Source organism: Manis pentadactyla, chromosome 1, assembly GCF_030020395.1.
Source record: "Manis pentadactyla isolate mManPen7 chromosome 1, mManPen7.hap1, whole genome shotgun sequence".
Taxonomy (NCBI): Eukaryota; Metazoa; Chordata; class Mammalia; order Pholidota; family Manidae; genus Manis; species Manis pentadactyla.
Genome location: NC_080019.1, coordinates 217408114 through 217434399, shown reverse-complemented (window position 1 = coordinate 217434399; position 26286 = coordinate 217408114). Strand labels below are relative to the sequence as shown.

At 38.6% G+C, this 26286-nt stretch overlaps 1 protein-coding gene across 2 annotated transcripts in view; it reads right to left on the bottom strand.

The window, feature by feature from the left end:
- Window positions 1-26286, bottom strand: part of SHQ1 (SHQ1, H/ACA ribonucleoprotein assembly factor) — a 98960-nt gene that overhangs the window by 61613 nt on the left and 11061 nt on the right. For both annotated transcript variants that reach the window (XM_036878011.2, XM_036878012.2), the window contains 5 exons: window positions 22212-22324; window positions 15469-15596; window positions 6926-7080; window positions 5074-5127; window positions 2871-2994 (listed from right to left, as the gene is read on the bottom strand). In XM_036878011.2, coding sequence (XP_036733906.2) covers window positions 2871-2994; window positions 5074-5127; window positions 6926-7080; window positions 15469-15596; window positions 22212-22324 — 574 coding nt within the window. The remainder of the gene's footprint in view (window positions 1-2870; window positions 2995-5073; window positions 5128-6925; window positions 7081-15468; window positions 15597-22211; window positions 22325-26286) is intronic.

The window sequence follows — 26286 nt, the reverse complement described above, 5'->3', positions numbered from 1 at the left end:
ATGCCTTTCTAAATATAATAAAAGTTCTGAAGACATATTAGAAAAACCGCTCGCTTTTTATCCTTTTTATCCTTTTTCATTTCTTTTCAGTGAGTAACAGCAGCTAAATGATGCTTCCATAAAAGATTCTACCCACTCTTCCCAAAAGAATGGAACGAGGAGGAGGAAGCAAAAGTTGCTGAAGAGACAAGAACAGAGGGGAAAAAAAGAGGGTGATCATTTGCCCCACGGGTACTGGGCAAGGGAGAGCAACTCCACGGACAAGGCCCAGCACTAGGTACTACAGTCCTTAGCAGGACAGGCCAGTTTTCTGTCCTTAAAGGATCTGGACTAGACATACAGCAACAATGTGAGATTAATGTAGTCTTTTGGAGGTGGGAGAGGGTGGCGAAGAAATATGATACTGAAAACAGCCAAAGGCCCAGTAAAGAATCCTGGTAAAGGCCACTGTGGAGTTGGGTTAAGCAAATTTGTGGCTCTTTTTGTTTTTTATTTATTTTTTTTTTTATTAAGGTATTATTGATATACACTCTTATGAAGGTTTCACATAAAAAAACAATGTGGTTACTATATTCACCCATATTATCATGTCCCCCCCCATACCCCATTGCAGTCACTGTCATGGCTCTTTTTAAATGCAGATCTACTCAGTCAGTTAAAATGAAATATTCTATAGCTTCTGAAGCCTCCCAACACTGGTTTTGGAAACTTGTTCCATTTAAGATCAATATTTCCTTGGAGGAAAGAAATATTCATTACGTTCAACTATGGAATCACTAACCTGACCTTTATAATAAAAGGTATGATCACTGTCATTGCATTTTGAACTGGAGTAGGCACGAATTCACTCTTGGAAAATATTAAATGTCAAACCAGAGATACCCCACTCAAATTATGGGGTGTCCAAAGATATGAAACTCTTCACTGGGGCAATAATGACATCCCATACAATCCACCTGTACAAACGGAGGTTACAACCCCCATCCACAGACTGACATCCCTGTACTTATGGTGAGAGTCCTAGACCATACAGTTCCTGTTTCAGCACCAACTAGCCACAAGCCAAATTAGCCACAGGACATACTACGTACACTTTAAGGAGGGGGGATGAGACTCATTTTCAGCACACAGGCCTCCAGTGCATCAGATCATATTTTCTGTTGCTATCCTGACATAGCTGATAAGACTATTTCCAGTCAGATTGGTGATGACAAAAAAGTTAGGTCTAAATTTCAATTCTCACCTACTAAAACTGTTAGAGTAACTGATTACCATGTAAGTCAAGGCAATCAAATTTGTTTTTGGTTATGCAATCAGAGAACTGATTACTTTTCAAATGAAAATCCAGAGAACTAGATTGCTTTCCAGAATAAAAAAATAGCAACTGTGTGTGCGCATATGTGTGTACGTGCATGCACACAGGCACGGGGGTTTTGCCAGTTTTCCATCTGGAAGCCATGATGTAACAGCATAATCGCAAACTGCATTCTGTTTAAATCTATGACTAACATGCAGATAATCTAGCATGACTTAAGCAAGAAATTTAATTGTGACGTGTACTGCAAGTTCAACAATCAGTCATTTATAGTAGGTTGATCTTTCAAGGTATGTTTTGCAATTCAAGAAATATCTTGGATGGCAGGCAAGACGAAATTACATGCAAAAAAACAAAGCAGTTTGCTTCCCACTGTTAAGTTAAAAAAGATAAATTTCTCGAAGGTAGGTAAGGTGCTCTCCTATCCTCCGATCAACAACCCTTTGAGATAAAATACAGCTAGTCTAAACCAACTAGATAAATAAAAAGGCATTTTTCACTTACTATGATTCATTTTTACAATTAGTGTCTTCTTTAAAAGCATCTACTTCAAATGTGACCTTTTCCCCCAGGGCAAAAACACTATAGGTTACACAGAAGTCAAAGAAAAACCTAGGCACACCTTCAGGAGAGAAAAACCATTAGATGTGATTCTTCCCTTGAAGTCAATGAAGCCACCTAGGTGTAAAGAGAAGAACTTCCTTTCTTCCCCCTATCCCAAGTCTGAAAACTAAGCCCCCAGAAGCACCTGTATCTAAGGACAGAGCAAGGACGAGATTCCCCAGAGAAGAATATAAGAAATGGCCATGAAGTATACAAAGTGACTTTTAAATAAACATGTCAGGACTAATCCAGTCAAATGGATGTTGCCCCCTTTGAAGTCATACCTTAGAAATTTTACATTTAATCCAAAGATGCTGTTACAGGAACTTTGGAATATGTTTCAGGGCTTGCAATTTCCCACATCCCTAAAGCTAGCAAATATTTGTCTTTTCAGACTGGATTTAGCAATAGTCAGAAGTCTTCAGAGGAGCTGTGCTTTTCTTTGGAAAGCCATTCCTCACCTCCCAAGTCCAGGTTCCATGCCCCCTCCATGTGATGGCCGTAGGTCCCCCAGCAGAGGGTTTTTCACACCATATTGGAACGGCTTGCTTATTTATCATTTGGCAACCTGGCAAAACTGTAAATTTCCTAGGAGCAGGGACTCCATCTTATTATTATTATACCTACAATCCTAGCATAGTGCCTAGAAAATTACAGGCATCCAAGAAATAATGAATGATGCAATCGACTATAATACAAAATGGTTTGGAATACTGTGTGTACCTTCTCTATCTACCCTCTCCATTCCTCTCATAAAAGAGTACCACAATCTTCCATGTTATGATTTATCTGTAAAGAGGGACTACTACTTTATATAAACAGAAGGAAAAGTGGTTGGATTACATGATTTCCATTACCTATTATATACAGAAAAATAAAATCATGATTACATCCTCACACTAAAAACTTAGAAAACATTTTCACTCTTAAATCTGCAAGCATAGTTTCTTACCTAGTTGCAGTATCTTTATAGTGTCTCTGTAGGCTTTCATCACCAGTTTGAAATGGCGATACAGTGGGTAGCACAAAACTCTTCTTCCAAAAGACACCAGGATTTCATGAACATCAGTCCAAGTCTGTGAAGCATCGTTTAAATAAGTAAGCATTTCTCTATTACACAAAAAACACACAACGAAATATGAAACTATTAGCTATTAACAACTCTAGGCCTGGATCATCATTAAGCCAAGTAGAGGACAAATAATAACTGTGAAATGAGACTCCTTCTATATACCTTACAGTAAAATGCTGAATTGCAGTCTTTGTACTTCTTCATATCAACATACTAAAAATGCTCCTTAAAAATCACATATGTAGCAGGAAAGCTTTAAAAAGTCTTTTAAGAATTAAAATAGGAACCTAAAACACATGGCACTAACAAAATACAGATGTACATAAAAGACATTTCTAAATGATACATATTTCATGTTTTATAAGATGGTGTAGATAAAAGATGTAGAGCTCTTTAGTGAAATGTGTTCAGTCTCCCTCTTTTTTTGTTGCCTTTGAGCATGACCGATACATGGTATTTACTTCAGTAATTTGCTGTTACTCTTCAAAGAGAAAACTACCGATTTCTGGAAAAAATGTGTTTTATCTTGAATAGTGCCAAACTGGCACCACTGGTAATTCAAAACACTAGACAAAGCCAATTTTATATGAAATTGTTTTTTAATTGGGTTTTATTTTTAAAATGCATAAAAAAGATGACCTATATAAAATTTCAAGTATAAAAGTAAAACTAAGGGGCCATCATAATTTCCATGAATGTTAATCTGTGACAAATGAGAGATCTGATTAAGAATACCGAGAATCTGACAAAGAATAATTTATATCTAAGAACAATTATGGGCTTTTTAATTTAAAGATTCTAGCAAAAATTGAAATACTTAAAAAAGTTTCACATAGCTATTAACATGTCTGGCAATTATAGGTTATCTCAAAACCAATAAAAATTTCGAAATGAAATCATAAATAGATGAATTTATTCATGTAGATTTTAATAACTGACTATGACATTACCTAGCTAACAACCTTTGTTTTCAACCTAAGTTACCATGCAATTATTACAAAAACCAGTTTGTCCAAATGCTGATTATGACAATAAGTAGAACTCCAATGAAGTCCAGATAATGGTGTTTCTTCATCTTTAGTATGTATAAAATCCCTGGCGATTTTGCTACAGATTCTGATTCAGTGGTTTTGGATTGAGATTCTATCTTTCGAACAAGCTCCCAGCCAAGGACTGGTCAAGCTGTTAGTTCATGGACCATTCTTTGGAGTAACAAGATTCTCTGATTAAGTGTTTCAGTTCTTGTTCATATCTTATCTATTACTTGAATAAAGTGATGCCATGAAAAAAACATGACTTTACAACTTAAAATGCACTGTATGTAGGGTTTAAACAGAAAAAAACCCAAAACCTTAATTGATGATGCAATTATCAACTGACACTTTTTTGAAGTTTCTACTTTTAATTACTGCTTTGGTGTGTTCAGAACCAGTTTTCTCAGAACCAGTAAGTTTAAAGATATCATTTTTGGGTATTTTTGGTAAGATCTACACAATTATTTTCTAGAAAATAGATATAGAAACAGATATTATCATACTAGAAGAGTTGTCAGCTCTAACCACGCTAATTGCAGAAACTGGGATAAGAAATTTAAGCTATATATGATCTAAGTTCCCTCATCTGTAAAATACCGTACTACTTCTCTCACAGACTTATTAGAAGGAACAGGTGAGGTAATACATACAAAAGACACAGCTCAGTTCCTGGAGTTCAATGAGTGGCAGTTTAGTGTTATCAGCTAGAAAGTTTGCTTCCCATTTCTGAGCTTCGAGCCCCAATATCTGTCAACTTACAAAGATGCTTCAAAAACTGCACCCCTCATGCTCCCCCACAGACCATGTGCCCATTCTTTCTCCGAAGTATGTTCTTCCTCTCCCAACTTCCAAAATACCTTACCTGGCTTCATTTATATCCTATGCTTAGAGTAAGGATAAGAAATGAACCAGAGTTTCATCAAAAATATGGGGAAAATGTACAATAAAGCTTCTGCTTTTAAAAGGTCAACAAATTGTTTGTATTACCCAAATGAACACATGACAACAGAAGAATAACTGTCTGAACAATTGGAACTGAAAAATCATACCTCAAACCAGCACAGCGTAGAACTCAGTTTTCGGATATTCCATGCAGATTCAACCTTTATTTGTTTTGGGTAAAAGAGTACTGTCATGTTAGAGGTAACATCATTCAAAACCAAAGCAAATATATCCATGTACTCATTTAATAGTGTCTGAGTAGCACTGACATAGATAAGGACTAAGAAGTGTCTATGACTGTGGAAAAATAATTGCTCTGCAGAGGCTCTCAAAGGCAAGTTTCTGTCTCCTTTCCTTGGGGTTTTATAAAGTAAAGCTTTTCCACCGATGAGTACCAGAACACAAGAGCAAATAAGGAGCTTTGAAACTAAAAATTAAAGCAAAGTGATGCTTGCTCAATTTCTGTCCTTCTCAGCTATGTTACTTGTCTCCCAAACATTGTATAAATGACCTACCAAAGGACTCAAAAGATAATGCTCAAGTGCTGTCTGTGGCACTTAAAAAGCCACTCAAGAATTTGGCCTTTCAGAGAATGCTTCTGAGAATAAGTGCTTTCTAGGGAAGGTCTTGAATCTGCAAGACTTCATTGTTTCAAGTAGGGAAATACAAAAATGATAAATTTTATTAAATATAACTAAACACTCTCATTGATCTTCTCAAACAATAATTTGAAGCATTTTTTTGTCAAAGAAAACATTTTCTCCAATTATAGTACCCTTAAAAGATAAGTAGAAACAGACACCATTTTCAGCTATAGTATGCCCTTGATAAACTCATTAATACTCATTCTGGAATCAAATGCAAATCTCAAGAGTCACCTTTGAAATGTTCGGAATCATAAAAAAATCTGGCACATATCTAATTGCAACCCCAATCCTGTGTTAATGCTATGATGTGGAGTGACAAAAGCAGATTAAACAAAGGAATATACATTATGACCCAATGTAAATATATATACATACATGTGCCCAAAGAAGACTGGAAGAAATACATCACCTTGGCTATTTTTGATGGCTGAAATTATAGGAAGTCTTACTATTTTCTTCATGTGTGTATTTTCCTTTACAATGATATGAATTACTTGCATAATTTAAAAAATGGAAAGCATATGATCAGCTCAAAAATATCCTTTGAGCAAGGACAATTATAAACAGCTGCAGGGGAGCATTAGCTGGAAAGACTTTTTTTTTTGGTTTTCCAGGTGTTTTTTTAAATATACAATCTGATATAGGTGAGAAATTTAGGTCTTTGTTTACAAAATCAAATGTAGCGTAAGAAAAGATACAATAAGATCTGTTATTTAATCTATTATTAAAAAAGATAATTTAAGAAATAATGCACTTTACAAAAGGATTTACTTTTACAATAGGATTTCTCTAAAGAGCAAAAAAGAATTCAGGTTTTTAAAAATCTGATCTACATATATTTCAGAAGCATGCATACTATATAAATTGAGGGACACCTGCAGATAAATGTTCAGATCCAGGTTTTTGTAAAATTCTGTATCTTGACAGCTCCGAGAAAGAATACACATGGTTCTGGTAACGTTTATCCCTTGCCAATGTCAAGTGTCAGGTGGCAACAGCCCTTTTACTTGGCCAAGTCATCTCCTAAAGAGATGAGATCTCAGGATATCCTCTTTTTTTTAACCCTCAGGTTCACTCCCCTGCTCTGCTTTGGTGTATAGTCTGATGCCCAGAGAGAAGAGGAAAAGATGAATAAGCAGTATGCTTTCATGTTGGTACCCACCACCAACCCACACACGCACGCCTGCCTGAAGCACCTCCTAAATAACTCAACACAACAGGTTTGGCTCTTGACAGGAGGTCTGACGCCTTTATACAGCTTACTGAGTACAGAGTCGTCTGTGCCAACATGCACAGGCACATGTGCACTTACATTCTGCTCCCCTTCGGTGACTCGAGTTTCATAGCAATATGCCAGGAGGATATCAATCAAACTGTAGTATACATGACGATGGGCTCCCTTGTCCAGCAAGTAAGATTTATTGACAAATTTTCGCAGCTGATATTTCTCTTCTTCAGAAAAAGACACTAGAAGAAAATGTATTTAAATATTACATGTTCCATTCAGTTTTGTGGAAGATTTTTCAGAACTTTGGTTATTATAGAAACTGAAAAAGCAACTCTCTAACTCTGAATATAGAAATAACTTTTTAACTGGACTTCACAAGTGTATAAAGGCTATGCATTTGCTCAAACTCTGTAGAGCTAAATAAAGGAGAAATGTCTAAACAATACCTACATTTTTTTTTAACCCTTATGTCTAGATTGCCTACTTTTTTTGCTACACTATTCTGTAATCAAGGCATCTAAATGCTACTTAATTGACTTTAAAATTAAGATAATACATTTTGACAACAGAAAACACATAATGGCTAAACAAAGCATTCTATAGATATTCATTACCCATTTTTAAAGTTCTATACAAAAAAATGGGAATATTCCCATGTATTAGTCAATTTTAAGGGCACTGGATTTATTTTTTAATATTTTTTACACAAAGAAACAAAGTTTTACCTAAATACACAAATGTGACCACATCACACTTATCAGACTGTGAACAGAGGATGTTTCTTTTCGAGAGTCTATTTTCCTTCTTTTGCTTGTCACCCTCGATTTTCAACTAGTCGCCCCCTCCTTAAAAATCTAATAAATATCATTTCAGATTTTTCTCTACAACCATGTAATATAATACAGACAAGCAAACATACATACAAGGGAGCTTATACCTTTTCCCCCCAAAGAATTAGATGATTTTTGTCCATCTACCCTATCTCACTCAACACTGGCAAATCCCTCTAAGTCAATTGGTACTTAGCTGATTTTTATAAAGGAGTAGAATATTCCACGGTGTAGCATGCCCTGTCCAACCACTCCCCCTACTGATGGGCATTCGCTTTGCTTCCAGCTTTCTGCCACCGTTAATAATGCTGCAGTAAATGTCCTTGTCATATGTTTTTGGATACTAGAGATGTTATTTCCATAAAATGGATTTCCAAAAACAAATTTACTGGGTTGAAAAGTTTATCTGTTTTCTAAAAGGTTAAAGGCTACAACCCTCCTTTCTAAGGATCATGAATAGAAGTTTTGTTTCCCACACATCTCTCACCCCTTCCCAGCAATAAATATAATAGCAGATATTTTTTTTTATGGTTTCCAGTTTAATGGACAGGAAGTGACTTGGGAGGAAGGTTCTAAGATGACTCCCCCAGTGAGCCACATCATGTGAGTGTGAGCAGAACCTGTGACTTGGTCTCTCCAGAAGACTACAGACACAGTGATTGTACAGTCACTGTCGTGGTTATGGTCCACTGTGAGCCGACTGGAGCCAGAGACTCACCTGCTGGTTCTGAAGAAATAAGATGCCAAGAAATAAGAGGTAAGAGGACCACATGGCAGGGAAATGGGGGGCCGCTAAGATCTGAGGGTATCCCCACCTGACAGCCAGCAAGAATGCAGCGGGTTCTATGTTCTACAGATGTAGCAATGGAATTCTGCAAACCCTCATATTAGTCTGGAAAAGGACTCTGAGCTCCAGAAAGGAACATAGCTACCAATACCTATTTTAAAAAAGAAAAAGAAAAGAAAGATTGTCATATTTGTCTACAGCCTTGGAGGACCCCGAGCAGAGGACCCAGATAAGTCATGCCTGACTCTGATACAATGACATATCACTGTTACTTCGGCTGATGTTTCTCTAATTGCTGACCTTTGAGCATTATTTCATAGGGATGCTGGCAATTTGGATTTACTCTTCTGAACATTACCCATTTAAATGTGTTCTGCCCAGTTTTTTCTATTGGATGGCTTGTCTTATCCAATTTTTAAGAAAGCTGTCTATATGAACTCTAGGGCATCTCTTCAAATCCACTGACTCTCTATTGACTTTGTTTATGGGATCTTTTGCTACTGAAATACTTATTCTTTTGTGTAGCCAAATTTGTTTTTTTTTTTTTAACACACTCTGGACTTAACAGGCTCTGATAGGTTTCACCAACTCCCAAATTGTACATGAAGTCTCTCAGCATTGCTTTAAGATTTACTGTTTCTTTTTTTAAATTTTAAGTCTTTACTCCATCTGGAAGTTATTTTTCCGTATGTTTTAAGATTTCATTTAATTCCAGATGAAGAGTTAATTGTGCCAGCACAGTTTGTTCAGTGATCCATCTTTCCCCACTGTATTGAACCACCAACTTTGTCAAATAGATCTGTTGCTTTTCTTGCTAAAAATTACTTCCAAACGTTTTGTTTTTGCCACTGGCAAATACAATATTTTTCCCCACTTGTAACAAGTTATTGACAGGAGAGAGAAAAGTATTTTTTTGTATCTATCAACCACCTTACCAAATGTTGGCTAGCCAGACACAAAAAGCTAAAATACTTAAATGCTACTGATTAAAAAAAACAACTTTGTGTCTACATGGGTAAGGTGTAAGACTATAGTTCCTTCTCAGTTTCCTTGATGTCTACAATTTACAAATTACATGCTATGCTAAAGTATACATCTTCTCACATTAACAAGAGCATTATCAGTTCCTCATTACCATACTAGGTATGTAAAATACATATACAGTCAAATCTTGTTTTAAAGCAAGATTTACAGGAAGAGAAACAGCTAACAACACAGATGTATTCAGTTCTCAGCTAGTATAAGTAAAACATGGCCTACTACTTGAGAGCGATTTTTAAAGAAACTTAAGCATCTACATATATTAAGTGACCTCTAAACAAGTGTTCTGTCTCTTACCTTCAAAGTAATCCTTCATTCTCCATGCCCTGTCAATAACTTTCAAATTCATTTACAAAGATTTTAAGCCTAGTAGAGAGGAGCATTCAGCTTCCAGTTCTAATACTTCATATCGAAGGAATGACAAAATTACTTTCAAGCCTTTTTCTCAAGGTTTTAGAACTATTTGCTATATTTAAATGATATATATAAATAATACAGTTAAACTGTTGTCACAACCAGACCCCCAAATACAGTGGCTTAAATAAAAGAGAAGTTTCTCCCACACGCTACCATCTTGAGGGACGATGCAGACCAGGCAGCGCATCAGCATCTCCATCCTAGGATTCCATCTATGGGTCCATCACAGCAGCTCCACATTTTAGCCATTTTGTAACCAATGGGAAAAAGGAGTAAGAGGGCAGCAAGAACCTTCTTTCTAAAGATTTGATCCAGAAAGTGTACATAACACGTCCACTCACTTCCCATCATCCAGGACTCAGTCCCATGGCCATACCCAGTGGCATAGAAGGAAAGGAAATGTAGTCACCAGCTAAGTGCTCAGGTGCCCAGCTCTAACTCAGGAAGCCTCTTAAGGGAGAAAGACTTAAAAAAAAGACACCTGCTGCCTTTGACACCTTTTCAGAGACCAAAAATTATTAAAATGCCTTTTTAATATTCCCAAAGTACTTTCTAGATAGCTAGCTACCCAGCCTCTTTCCATCCCTGCTCAACAAAAGACAGCCCTTCTGCTCATCACAACTGGACCAAAGCCAGAAGGAAGACACATGATTACTCACACCTGATGGCTCCTTTTCACATAGTTTCCCAACTCACTTCTGGCCTCTCTTAGGAGACTTAAGCTTTATTTTTGTTTCAAAGCTTTCCTTCCAGCAGTTCTGCAGCCTGTCCTCTAGGAGAAAAAAATCTTAAATACACTAATTTGAAATTACTAAAAGCAATAATCCATTATCATTAAAATATACTTAGGACAAAAAAATAGGTTTTGAAATTTATTTATATAATAATTTTTTCAACTATGTTAGAAATCCTACATTTAGAAAAATATGAGAAGAACAAAGACATGTATTTGCACAAGTACTGCTTACATAAACAACAACTATGGAAATGCATTTATTGAATTTGCTGGCCAGCAAAATAAAAAAATGTGTACATTTTTAAACTTAACTGCAGGTAGGTGTCGGATGAAGCATTCTTTAAAGACTGACATTTAAAACTGAAATTAACAGGACAGATAAACTGGGTGTTGACTACCTCATTAAAGGGCTCCTATGAAGATCCCCTTAATTTAAACAGAAGCTCTCAGTTCACCTAAAGGGATCTGATTTAAGGAAAGTGTAAGAATTAAGATACTTATTCCATGAAGAAAAGTGTACCTAACAGAGTATTTTAAGACCCAGTATTTAGGAAGAAGGTTTGAGACAGGATCCCCCTAGGTACAGTTTTTGAGATGTTCGTTAATTTACCTAATAGCAAAGTGCCAGGTGTTCATGATGATATTATCTCACTAGAGGAAAGCCTTTACGTCCTAGTTGACTAATAAAGACTTCTGCTTCCACATAATTCTAAATCACAAGATAAGCATGCCAGAACCGTTTAACAACACACCAGCTCAACTATATGTTTATCCCTTCATATTTAAGTGATCACACCCATACACATAGAATGGTTTGTAAAGGCTGGCCTGGGAGCTCTGCGTTGTGATGTTACATTATCCACAAGTAAACGCTTCCACTAAGACACTTTCCAGGGTTGTATGTATACATAAGAAAAGCTGACCTGAATGTACTCCTAGAGCCCCGAGCCATTCTTTGAAACACCACCACCTTTTTCTGAGTATTTTTAAGTTTCATTTTGGCCTAAGTAGTTTGCTAATAATAGACAAACATATTTCAATTCTGAAATTCAAGCAAAGAAACCAGAGATGAGAAATAACAATAACAACAAACCCGGAAATCACTAAAGAAACCAAAAGTCTGAGCTCCCCAAGGCCTTTAGCATTAGAGCTGTAAATCATATCACCCAAAGGGGAACTTGGGGTCGTTTGCACACAATCAGGTCTAACCCAGCAGCAGCACCAGAAATAACTACAGAGGCAGGGCCAACAATACTTGGAGGACTGCCACCACGAGTAACATTTGTCAAGCATTTGTATGACTTAGCTACACTACCAAGCAGCTTTGCTATACAGTTCACAACATTTCGGTTAATTATGCTTCCATAAATAATCTACAGCCAAACAAAGCCTGTGGAAAGCTCAATTCATTTGGGGAAGAAACTGGTGCCCTAGCATTGACACAAATGGCCCAGGACCACCCCCCAACATGAAAAACTCCATCGATAACGCTGAAGGACCGCAAATGGGCTGCCATGAAAATGGCAAGTGACTGTCTCACTTGGTACATTTTTTACTTTTGTTACTTTTCCATCTTCCCTTCTCTCTAAATTCCCCTCCCAAATATCCCTGTCTTCTGTGGGTCAACAATTAAATCAGCCCTCATCGGGCTGCTCTCAGAGGAATGCAAATCTGCCTATGACATTGTATACTTTCTGGAACCAGATGAAGGTAACCAGAAGAAAAGGCTCTGCATTCAAACCTTCGGCCTCAGTGGGTAGCCCTGCAGTGCTATGACTTCCAAAGCTGACATTGGCATTTGGCTCTACAAACACTGACGAGCTCACTCATGCCCAACAGGACGTCCCTGCTAGGAAGTTCAATGCCTGTTAAGTGTTATGTGGCATCACACCAAGCAATTATGTGCCAAGACTCTCGGGCTGAGACTGACCACTGGAAGACGACATGGGAGATGTGCTGAGTCCATCCCCATGAGACCGAGCACGGGGGAGCACAGCACTTAACACTTCCACTTAAAAGCCTCTGGGGAGAAATTATGGGATCATCACAAAACTGAAGATGTCAATCAAAGTCTCCATGTTGTAACTCAGGACTACAATAAAAATGACAAGAATCATAACCAAGGCAAAGAAGGGAAGAAAGTGCACCATCTGTATTCAAAACAATCCAGCTTAGTATCTTATAATGAGAATATATCAAAGGTGTCCCTCGCCTGCCCTGTACTATCTGCCTGGCCACGTTGGATGAGGGAGCATGAAAGGAGCCCATACCCCACTGTGGTGACACAGCCAGGAAGGAGGGAGAGGAGGGCAAATTACAGCAGCAGTGAGCTCCTTGAGTAAACAGGATTTTAACATGTATTTCTCGCTTTACTTCTTCTCGCCCATATTCTATTCTGGTTCGACACACTTCAATTTATTCCTTCAATTGTGGGTGTCTCAAATATTTGAACAAGAAGAAACACAAAAACGAAAGAAAGAAAAATCTTGTTAACAAAGAACTTCCCCTTAAAGCTTGGCTAATGCACAAAATTTTTCATTTCACAGACAAGCCATTCAGTTCCTGGCTCGAATGCTATTGATTTTACTCCAGAATAATAATTTCTAACATTTACAATATGCTAGGGATTTTGAGTTCATCATCCCATTCAATCAGCACAACTGTGAGGCAGGTATGGGGGATCCACGGCAACCCAGCAAAGCTGCAAGATCACACCGCTAGCCTGTGGCAAAGCACGCTGTTAAACCCTGAGCCCCATATTCAGCTTATATCCTGTCCTTAACCCTACATACTTGGCACATTTAGAAGAGGTACTTTCTACACAACACAGAGCTCAAGTTCTCCTGCCCAGGACCACATGCCTTTGCTATTTTTAAAGGTGATTTTTAGAATGAATCACCATACTAGCTGTGCTATGTTCCGGAAGCCCCAATCTGATAAATGCCATGGGTCATGTGAAGATGAAGGGTCAGGAGGGCCAGTGGTTACAGGGATGGCCTAGCTGAATCTTCCGTTAAAATTCTACACAAAGAACCTGCTCAGAGCATGGCTCTCACAGAAAACAGGACCTGGAACAAGCTACAAGTGATCAAAGTGCCACAAGTCAGAATTTAAATCAAAGGCAATGCCTTCCCTTGATTTTTAGGGCAACTAGCTCACCCTGGTGGACAGAAAACTTTACACAACCACCAATTTCTTCCCTCACCACCTCATTAAAGTAGCATACTAAATTGGGAAGACCGCTTCAACCCACTAGTTAGCCTGGGTAACTTAAGTTCGTGCAAACTTTCTGAGCAGATCTACATGGCAAATGCAGTTAACTATCTAAATTGTGTTACCCATCCCTACCTGAGACTGTCTAGATCATGTAGGAAGGATGAAAGATTCTTAAACCAAAATGAAATAGGATTTGCTGAAAACAATGTAACAAGAGTTATTATTTATAAGTGAGTATTGTACCATACAGTCAATTCTTAAAGATTACAGCAGCTATTTTTCAATCCAGTGGAAATCATCAAAACTGTAAGTATAAAAATATTGACTGTAATATTATTCATTCTATGAACATTTATTGAGTAGTTATAGACCAGGCACTATGCTAGACACTGGAAACAGAGCAAATGATGACTTACTGCACTGCTTTGCAGTAAGAGATTTTATGCAGTAGAGAGATGTCACTACTTCAGATTGAGTGGTCAAGGAAGGCAACTGCAGGAAATGAAGCGACCCCAATGTTCATCAGGAATAAACAGCCCCAGTGTCCATCAGTCATGATACAAACACACAACAGAATACTAGGCAGTCATTAAAAGTTCAGGTAGAGCCTCATATGCTGATATAGAGGACATACAACACCTACTACAAAAGCAACTTAAGAACAGAGTGTATATGAATCTATAGGTATAAATTTCTCATGGCAAATAATCAGATGTAGGTACATGCAGTAAAAATACCCCAAAAGTGTTAATAGTGATTACTTGCAGGAAGAGAAATCTGTGGTGTGGTGAGTCTTACTCCATGTAATGTATGAAGGTATATGTGTGTGCATGTGTGTATTCTTTTCCTTTAAACACTGAAATTTTATTTTTAATATAGAAATAAAAGCCAAATCAGGATGACAGAAAACACAGGCCTTCTATACTTCATCCATCTGCACACGGTTGTAATTCTAATTTACAGACTTAATACACAGACCTCCCATTTAGAGAAGGTGTACTCAAATGACCACGTAAGAAAGGACTCTTTATGGATAACATTTGGCTGAATGTAAAATATGGTACAGTCATTTCCTGTGGCTCATAAAACCCCTAGCTCATCTTTCATTGGTAAAAACTGGTCCACCTGCTCTCTGTAAGGTACAAGGAAACAGATAAAAGGATAACTATTCCAGCTTCCACCTAAACCACTTGTGAAAAAACTAAAGAGGATACATCACATTCATTCACCACACAAAGGGAATGAAAACGGGGACTTTTCCCACCACTGTGAATACTCAAATAGGTTTACTGCAGAGAATGTTCAGATCGCTCAGGCAGATTATTCAACAGCTACAGAGTCCTGAGTGCTAACATCCCTAAATTTACTAAAAAATAAATAAATAATTTAAAAAGGACCCCAATGGTTCAGAAGTAAAACATACGTCAGAAGATATTTCCAAGATAAGTAAGTCTAATTATTGAGTGGTGTTTTCTAGTCCGGGAGGAACACCTCATTTCCAGTTATTAGCAAACCATACTTCACTCCATGAGGCAATTACACCTGTGTGCTTAATAACAAGGAGACAATAAGCAAATGCACCTCATTTTGAGTTTCTTACCTAACGCAGCAGGATTTTCTTGCTCCTGACTCTTTCCCAAAGAGGCCATCATTTTCGAATGGATATCAGTCCACCAAGGATTATACTTCAAAACCTGTTCAACGGCCTCATCTTCAAAAAAGTCAGCTCTGGGATGGGGGGAAAAAGATTGAATGGGCTAGTTACATAGAAGTGGGCTGGTTTTCATTTTTTTTAATGTCATCTTAACTCATTACATTTGCACTAGAAATACAGATTGTTGATTCAAAGTTTATTTCCAGGAGAGAGTGAGCAGTGTTCTACTTCCCTTGTGGTTACTAATCACCATAAAATGATAAGCAAGCATCTGGCTACAGGGCTATGAACAATTCTCATCTTTTTAAGCAGAAGGTACAGAGAAGATCAGCCCTCTCCTAAAGCCCCACCCCATGTATTACAGTGCATGCAAAGAACCAAGTTTGAATACACAGTGGACTGGAGCCCAGCACTTGGGCTATATTTCTAAACACCACAGATTTTGGAAAGGTTACAATAAAGGGAAGAATCTTCTAACAACACCAGGAAAGAAAAATAAGCACGTGAATAGGAAAATTTAGGATACAGCATATCCAGCAAAGAGGCTACACAAGACACATCACTTTTTAGCATGTGCAACTCATACTATCTACCGAGATACAATTTAATTTAGCTATGCCAATCTAAATAGCCCCTTAACTTAAAACTACTGGAAGAGAGAAAACTAACCTTTGCAGAGAACAGAAAATATATTTTCCTCTCCTTTCTCAGTTTTAACTTGAATTACTGCTACATTCAAAACATACTGTTGTGGGACACTCATTGGAAATTAAAGGACACATTCAGGTATTATGCTATCATGCATTCGAAGCTGGAAACTGTGTTCTTGGGAAAAGAATGACAGAAAGTATACCTCACGGTGAAAAACTCTTCAATATTTCCGTGAATTAGACAGTCAAGGAATTTGTTGTTTTGATAAACTGGACTTTCCGCCCGACAGTTTTATGGCATTCCTTTCACACTACGTGCTTTCCATCCATTATTTCCTTGCATCCTCACAGCAGCCCCACGAGCAGGGGATACTATTAATACTCCTATTTTACATGGGTGGAAACTGAGGGTCAGAAAAGTTGTGTATTACGGGCAAAGTCAAAGAACCACTAGGAAGTATGGCCAGGATTTGGACCCACATAAATCTTACTCCAGAACCCAAGCTATTCACCAGTATAAACACTCCATTTTTAAGCTTGAGGAAATAAAATACATATTGGACAAAACTGAACAGCAATTATCTTGAAATAGTAATTCTCAGTATTAATTTTTGTCAGGTGCACCAAGCATGTAAGACTAGGATGAAGCAGTTATTTTATAAATTAATCCTGCTAAGTCTCTTTTATTAGCTCTCTCTTTCCCTTTAAAAGGAAAACTCTTCTGAGTTGAGTTTCTCCTATAACCTTTCCTCCACAAATTGGGATGTGAACTTTTTGTAGGACATAAATTTCAAAACTGATCATCAACAAGAGTAAATGGCTATAAATACTAAAGAGGTCAATGAAAAGTACTGACTTTGTGCCGCGTTCCCAGCTCCACGTTGGGCACTGGGTCACGCTACTGACAAGGCACAGTCCTAGAGCAACGGAACATCCAGTCTCGTGGGAGAGCCAAAGAATTACAGTATGATGTAGGTGCTCTGATGTACCAGTACAAGAATCCGCAGTGAAACAAAATTGGGGTGACAGGGAAGATAAGATCCCTGGAGTGAAGAGCCAGGGCAACACTTGAATGGTAAGTAAGAGTTATTTAGGTTAATAGGGGTGGGAGAGAGCATTCTGGGTCGGAAGAATAGTTAGCAAAGGCTAGGAAACTAGAAGACACATTTAAGAAAAGAAAAAAAAAAAGTTGAGAACCAGTTGAAAATGATGTTGTGGTGATAACCTTATAAGCCCTGTTTAAAAAAATCTAGTTGATTTTTATTCCTAAGAACAACTGAATGTTTAAAAGCTTTTACATAAAAGACACATCGAACATCACTCTCACTGGAAAGCAGTTTAAAGGAACAAGCCTGAAGGAACAAAAATAGTGGTGTCCTAGAAAAGGACAAGTCGCCGTGGACACAGAGCAAAGTGGATGGATCTGACCTGCAGTTAGAAGCTAGAATACCCAGGATGTAGGAGTCAAGGAAGCCGAACAGGAGTCAAGGCCGATGCCCAAGATCAACAATTCAGGGGAAAACAGTGCCCTTTGTTGAAACAGGAACACAGGACGCCAAAATGACTAGACATATAATGGCTTCTGCTCAAAACAGGCTGAGGTGGAAGTGTCCCTGTAGGACACACAAACAGAGACCTGTCCAATAGGCAGTTAGACATACAAATCTGACACTCAAGAGAGACACATGGGGGTCGTGAGCATTTAGACAGTTACTGAGGCCAGAGAAAAGGACAGAATCACCCAGGGAGAACTGGCAAAACAAGAGAAAAGGGCCTTGGGCACAGGAGCACCGGGGGTATTTAAGGCAAGGGAAAAAGAGCCCATGTGAAAACACACTGGTTTTTTCCCCAGGAGGAAAGGGATGGGAAAAAACATGTCTTTGTAAAATGTTATCTCACCACCTCCAAGCCTTCTCCCCGACCTCAAAATCTCAACATATTTAAGTGATTCTCTTGGGTAAAATCTCACTGCCACAGTCCCAGAAATCTAAATTGTGAGGGCTTATTGTTTACACTGTGCACAATTTAAGAGTTTTGTGAATAAGATCTGAGGCTGACTTATGTTCTACTTTACAGATAAGTTATTTTCAATAAATTCTTTTCAAGTTTTTAAGGGCCATTAATTCAACGAACAATTAAATGAATGTCCTCTGCATACAGCACAAGGGAGATAAAGACCAGTAGGACTCACCCCTTGCCCTTCAGGACTCCATGGTTAAACTGGAGCCACAGACACAAACACAGAACTACGTAGAGACCAGATGAGCTATGACCTGGGAGCACTGAGCAGGGCTTCCTCTGCCACCCTGGGAGGGAGGGTGCCAGGGGTGACAGTGGAGCCCAGTCACAGAAGAGGAGTGAAAGTTATTCAAGCAAGGTAGGACAGGGGAGAAAACAGCTGGCAAAGGAACATCATAGGTAAAAAGTGTGTGAGCAACTGTGTGGTACAGGTGGACAACTGCTGCAGTAGAAAACGTGGGTGGGGAATGGCAAAAAAAGCTACAGTGGCAGGCAGGGTCAAGATCACAGAGAACTTTCTATGCCACACTAACGAGAATCTGGTAAAGTTTTAAGATGTTCACCTTCACTATTAAGACATCATCCTGGTGGTGTTATGGCTGATGAATATGCAGAAGTCCAGGCTGGAGGAAGAGATGGAAATGAAGCAGTTAGGACACTGCCACATGACGCCAGATGCACAAGAGGGCCAGAAATCGATGGAAATAGTTCAGAGAGGGTACAACAGAGACCTGTCCAATAGGCAGTTAGACATACAAATCTGACTGGAAGTGTGGAATAAGAAAGAAGTCAAAGATGAGCTCCAAGTTTCTAATGTACAAACAAGAGATCTGTCCAATAGGCAGCTAGACATTATTTGATGCTCAAAAGAGACACATGGGGGTCGGGAGCACTTTGACAGTTACTGGGTAAAAAATGAGGCACTCTGCCAAGTAGGAAATTGAGAAAAACTTTACAAGTAACATAAGAAGTTTGATATTGTACATAATGAAACTGAGGAGTCGGGAGAGTCCAGTCGCTCCTCAAACCCTTCACAACCTGGCTTTTCTTCCCAGCACTCATCCAAATCGAGCTCCTGGGGAAACATGAGAAGCGCAGCAGCCTCGTCACACTCACCACGCTATCTTCATCATCTGCAACACTGCCTGGCACACGGTTCATTCAAACACGTATTTATTTGGTGAACAAATAAGTACATACATGGAAGGAGGAATAAATGAAATGTTATTAATGCTTTTTCCTAAGCTTGCTGTTTTGAGCACAGATGGCAGCAAATGATCTTCTCAGCCTCATAAATATTACCTGTTGTCTTAGCAGCTCCTCAGTGAATCCACAAGCCCATCAGTATAACAACCCCTTTAACAAATTCACAGCACTGAGAAGTTGCAAGTTAAAATGGCACCTCAAATCCCTTACAATCACTTTTGTCCCTTTTCTTATCTCACAGGTATTCATAATGTTCACTAAATTCTTTGGTAGTCTCCCAAAGAAGGAAATAAGCAAGATTTTATAAACTGATTAAGGTAAAAAAATATGCCAACAATTAAAAAACAATTTGCCTGGGAAGGGAAAAAAAAAAAACGCTCTCAGCAAGAGAAATATGAAAACTTAGCTATAATAAGCAAAAAAGGAAAGACTACTCAATATTTCAAGATGCCGTCAACACATTTGGAGTGTAAAGTAATATCCAAAAGGAATTATAGGTGGCAAAAATGGATAATCAAAAACACTAAATGTTTGTGAATCATATATTACATATAGACTTTACAACAATGAATTGAAAAAAAATAATACTGAAAAGTCACTTCTACGTGGCTTTGAAATATATCCATTTTTCTATATAATCAATTTACCTCACTTTGTTCTACTTCAGGGTGACATTAAAATTCATTTTCCTTAAGCTCCCAAAAAACCTGACAACATGAGGACAGCATGAGGACATGTTGTCAGCACGTCAAACAACTTGAAAATGTCATATATTATATGACTGCACTATATAATGTAATTATAAAATGTAATAAAGAATGTGTATATTACATTGATATATATGAATGTATAATACATGCAATGTGTTGTCCACATGGCAGGTAAGAATTTAAAGTAAACCTTTCCTTCTTCTGCGATAACCATTAAAAACAAGAAAAGCACTGAACTAAAAAAATGCTTAATTGAAAATTTAAGAATTTTACTTGCACTTCATTTAACATTAACATTTTCAGGTATGTCCGCTTATATAAATAATAAGGAATGAGCAACACAAAAATTACAATTAGCCAAAGTCTTACCACTACCAGAAAAGTTACAAAGAGCCTCCACCTCATAAATCCCACTCTCTGACCTGCCCATGACCAAATGTTAAATCCCTCCCGTGAGAAGACCTAGCTCTTCCTTGAGAAATGGAAAGAACAGCTCATGCGTGCTGTTAGAGAAAATGAGCTTCTGGAAAACAGAGATGACGGAGAAACATGAGGGCTGCATGTAATATCTCACTGCTAACTATAAATTCCAATTTCCAAATTCTCTCAGGCCATGGAGTTATTCTTCCAGTTGCAGAAGAGAAAAGATAGGCAGTTGTTCTGATTAAGCTCCCTCCCTCTTCAAATTTCAGCCTTGTAAAATAAAGCTCTTTCTGTTTTCATGCTTGCCCAAGAAATTTGCTGACAATGAAATTCCCACTTTAAATATTCAGCATGACTTTAAATAGGTTTCTTCAAATTACTCTTCAGTGGACCTTTAAAACTGCAACTGGAGATACATAGGTAATTAGAAATGGCAATGTAAATGGACTTGAATCTCTCAGATGTCCTCCAAAATATAACATACTCTGCCCCTACCCCCACCTCTCCCTTAGGATGTTAAATAGTTCAACCATTTATCACTGCACATCACTCGATGCATTTGCACATTATAAGATATATTTCTGTCATTCCAATTAGTCTCCCACTGTGTAACAGGAGATAGAATATTAATCACAAGAGCAACAGCAGTTAAACTCAAATAGTGTACATGAAAAGGAAATACAAAATGACAAATGGAAAGACTCTTTTCAAATCCGGGACAAGCCACTTAGTAGCAGTGTGAACTTGTGCAAGTCCCTTAACCTCCTTTCTTCAGCTGTTGTGAAAACTGAATTAAATAATTACAGGAGAGCACTTGATAAACTGAAAGCACTATATAAATATAAGGGAATATGATGATTATAGCTGCATATATAACAGTTTCAAAATTGTTGACCCAGAGCTCAGAAGGAACACTAATCGAGGTCTACCACAGCGTGTGACTCACATACTCTGAGAACCAAGTATCCACAGAGGCCAGGGGACAACAGCTTCCTTGAAAGACGTGCCATTGTCCTGGTCAATGAGCAACATCAAAATCCCCCTTAAGGGATTATCTACCTATCCAATAATTACGTAACTTCCTTTGGGCAAATATAAGCCTGAGAGAGATGCATTATGGCTGAAGACACAATTAATGCAGGTGGGAAATACAGTTAAAACTTAAAATCAATTTCATTTATACCCTACTGTAATGAATAATTAATTGTTAATTGGAAAGAGATCCTTGATGAGGGATGCTAGTGGATGAAGACTGTTGGGAAAACCCTGGGTCTGTACATGTACATTTAGTACATGTAGATTCAAATTCTTAAAGAAACTGAAACAGATTTCCATTTATATATGCCATTAACCACATTTATCACAACAAAAAAAACCTACTGAAAAGAACTGTTAATATTCTCACGAATGCACTGTTGTGTTGTTAAGCCTGGCAAGAAAAAAAAACTCAAAGAAGTATATTAAAAGAGTTATCCATTGCTGGAATGACTACTAAGAAGCAATATCTAAAAAGATCACAAAGGTATAACAATTAACAAATGTTAATTCAAATATCAGTTAAGGTTTTGAACCATCACTGATTTTCAGAGTCCAAAACGCACACACCTAGCATAGTTTAAAAGACATTTTTAAAATAAATGTCAAGTAAATTATATAATCCTCAAAAAACTCAAATACTTACAGATAATGATCAGGATCAAATTTGTCCAGCTCTGCAGCCAGGCGCTTCTGCCTTCGTTCAGCTGCAGGGGTGAAATCTGGATCCTTAACATCAATAACATCACTCAATTCATCCTAAGAACACCCAGAAAAGAAAGAACAGCTGCTATCTCCTATTTCAGCATTCAAAAATCGAATTTTGCACAAAATGACAAAACACAGAAGAATCTAATGAACCAGTAAGCCATAATACTACCTGTGAACACTTACATTCAAATCCAACAAATCACCTATTACTTGCCAGGCCCCATAGAAAGCTTTTACATAAATTACCTTATTTAAGATGCAGAAAAAGGGGAACCCTCCTACACTGTTGGTGGGAATATAAATTAGTTCAACGATTGTGGAAATCAATATGGAGGTTCCTCAAAAAACTAAAAATAGAAATACCATTTGACCCAGTAACTCCACTCCCAGGAATTTGCCCAAAGAAAACAAGATACCGAATTCAAAGAAACATATGCACCCCGATGTTTATCACAGCACTATTTAAAATAGACAAGATACGGAAGCAACTTAAGTGTCCATCAGTAGATGAATGGATAAAGAGAGGTGATACATATACAGAATGGCATATTATTCAGCCATAAGAAGAAAACAAATCCTACCATTTGCAACAACATGGATGGAGCTAGAGGGTATTATGCTCAGTGAAATATGCCAGGCAGAAAAAGACAAGTACTAAATGATTTCACTCATTTGTGGAGTATAACAACAAAGCAAAACTGAAGGAACAAAACAGCAGCAGACTCACAGACTCCAAGAAGGGACTAGCAGTTACCAAAGGGAAGGAAGTTGGGGAGGGAAAAGGGGCTAAGAGGCATTATAATTAGCAATCACAATATAGGTAGATAACGGGGAAGGCAGTAGAGCACAGACAAGTAACGACTCTATAGTATCTTACTATGCTGATGGACAGTGACTGCAATGGGGTGTGGGGTGGGGGGGACTTGATAATATGGGTGAATGTAGTAACCACAATATTGCTCATGTGAAACCTTCATAAGATTATATCTCAATAATACCTTAATAAAAGAATAATAATTTTAAAAAGAATAAATTACCTCATCTAATCCCTACAACAAATTGATTAACATATATTAAGACTATAAAAATTAACATAAAAAACAGAACAGAATAAACCCTTGCAAGCAAACAGGAACACTTAATTCTCTACCCACTCCCCATTTACCCTAGAGACTGGAAAGTTATTAAATGCATGTTGAAATAAATTTCTAGACCCAAGATGGAGCTGCTCCTGCCTGGCATACCACATCAGCAAACCAAAACTTAGGTAACTTCATATCCCTATAAATGCTCTGCTTGACCAAAAATGCAGTATATCTAGTCAGCCAGTCCACAGAGGCCAAGCCAAACTTAGGCTCTACACTTACTTCCTCATTCCATCTCAGCCCATGTGGCCCTAGACAATCAGATACTTTCTATTTTTCTTGTTCTTGTTCTTTATCCCATAAAAGCTTCCTGCCTTCCTCCTCATTTTGCAATTCTCCAAATGAAGACTGTCTACAACATGAAGTGTTAGTTTGTTTGCATCACCTAAACTGTCTTCTTTCTTCACCTGCTAGCAAGTAAAGTGGTTTCAGTATCAGACATCTACACACAGACTTGCCTTTTGTTTCTTCCCATGGTCTAGCTCAGCTGGTCTCAGATAAAGATTACCATATAAAACACACAAAACTTTACATTCTACTTCATGAGCAGATTTTGATGTATATGACTTTCCATTTACAAATTTAAAAATCTAATCCTAAGTAATATTCAACTTAACTGTAATCACCTTCCTTAGACATACACATACTGCTATAGAGCGCATTTCCTAAACAGAATCCTACAGAAAACAGGTGTGTCAGGAAAATGGCCTAGGATACCACATGGTCTGTTTTCTTTTGATTGGAATTAGGAAGCAAAGAAAACTACAATGCAGAATTTTCCCAAAAGTGTTACCTATTTTACTTTCCTCATCCTCCCATAAGCAAGAAATACGGAAACCGGGAGAAGTTTAAAGAATATCAACTGAAAAGAAATCCAGGGAAATTACTTGGTAGAGAGTTGTGGAGGCAAGTTGTTCAGACAGATCTATATATGGAACGACAGGTTAGTGCCAAATAATCAGGCTCGAAGGGCACAGCAGTGAGACAAAGATCACTACAGTGAAATGAGCCAAGCTGAACTGGCCACGGAGAGTCAAGGATACACACTCCTCACACAAACTTTCTGCACTGAAAAAAAATTCTCTCATCCCTACCACAATCTAGTTAGCTCAAGTACTATCAACAACATTCAATCCAAGGCATTCTTATACAACACAAAAGCCCAGAGACCTTTCTGGAAGTCCCATCCAGAACATCTTAATACTTCGAAGTACTAACAGTTCTAGGCAAATTCCAGACTACTGGCTGTCCCCATACCAACAAAAGTTCTTTTATAATTTACTTTTGGGAGACTTAGGTATTTCCCTCCAGAAACACTATTATAAATAGTAGTTAGATTCTCAGGACAGCCTACAAGTTTATTCAACTCATAATCAACTTGAAATAGAGTACTCACGAAACAAAGGGATTAACACGCATGCAGCAATGTTTCCATGGGAAAATACTTTCAGAGTTCCAGTTTAATCCACCACAAACACTCTTCTCGGAGCAATGACCTGGGCTCTTCCACTCCTCCCCACTTCCTCACCTGCCTAAAATCAGCTCCTCTTGCCACAGACATGGGAAAGGGAGTTGAGGTAGCCCTTGGGGGAGAGGGTAACTTGTAGTGTATCTCCCAGGCTTACCCAAGCCAGATGAAAACCGTGACAGCCGTTGCCTGCTGTGGAGCCCAAGTCCCTCCCCCCAGAACCCTTGTGTCACCCACTCCTTCCTCCTCCTAGCCCCTAGGAGTTCCCTACACCTACACACACACACACACACACACACACACACACACACACACACACACACACACACCACACACACACACACACACACACACACACACACACACACACACACCACACACACACACACACACACACACACACACACACACACACCACACACACACACACACACACACACACACACACACACACACACACACACACACACACACACACACACACACCCTTCTGACAGCAACTTGTGTAGAAGTGTGACTTGGAAGTTAGACAAACCTGAATTTAAAACCCAATCCCACTGAGCTATGCAACATCCCTGAACTGCAACTTCTTTACTGTGAATTGAGTCTAGAAACATCTCCATCACAGCACTGGGTACCAGTTTCCCTTGCTGCTCTATCAAGTTACCACAAACTTAGAGGCTTACCACAACCCAGACGCATTCTCTCACAGTTCTGGAGTGCAGAAGCCCAAAGTCAGTCTCACTGGGCTAAAATGAAGGTGAAGGCAGGGCTGGTCCCGCTCTGGAGGTCCTAGGAGAGAACCTGTTTCTTTGCCCCTCCTGTCTCAGGCCAGCTGTCCTCATTCCTTGGCTGGCAGCCCCACGTCACACACCTCTCCTCCCCCGGCATCCGGCATCACACGGCCTTCCCTCATTCACTTTGCCCCTCTTACCTCCCTCTTATAAGGGTCCTGTGACCTGGATAATCCAGGACAACCTCCACGACAAGACCCTTAACTCAATCACACATGTGAAGTCCCTTTTGTCATGTACAGTAACATTTCCACATGTTCCACGGATTAGCACGTGGACGTCACGGGCAGGGGAGGCATCGTTCTGACGGCCACAGGCTGCAGTGAGGAGTAAGTGAAACAATACGAGCAAGGCATCCAGCTCAGGGACCCATCCACGCAGGCACGTGTGCTTCCTGTCTGTCTGTCTCCTGATGCCACTGCTGTTCCCTGTCACACACCGGACGACTTCGTATTGAATGTACATATTTTCCCCACTCTTCATTTTCCTCACTTGCCAGTAGCAACAAAAGGGAAAAAAATAGGGATTAATAGATGCCACTGGGTTAGTTCACCTGGACCAGACGTGAGGTTGCTAATGGGGAACTGTCTGTGAGTCTCTGTA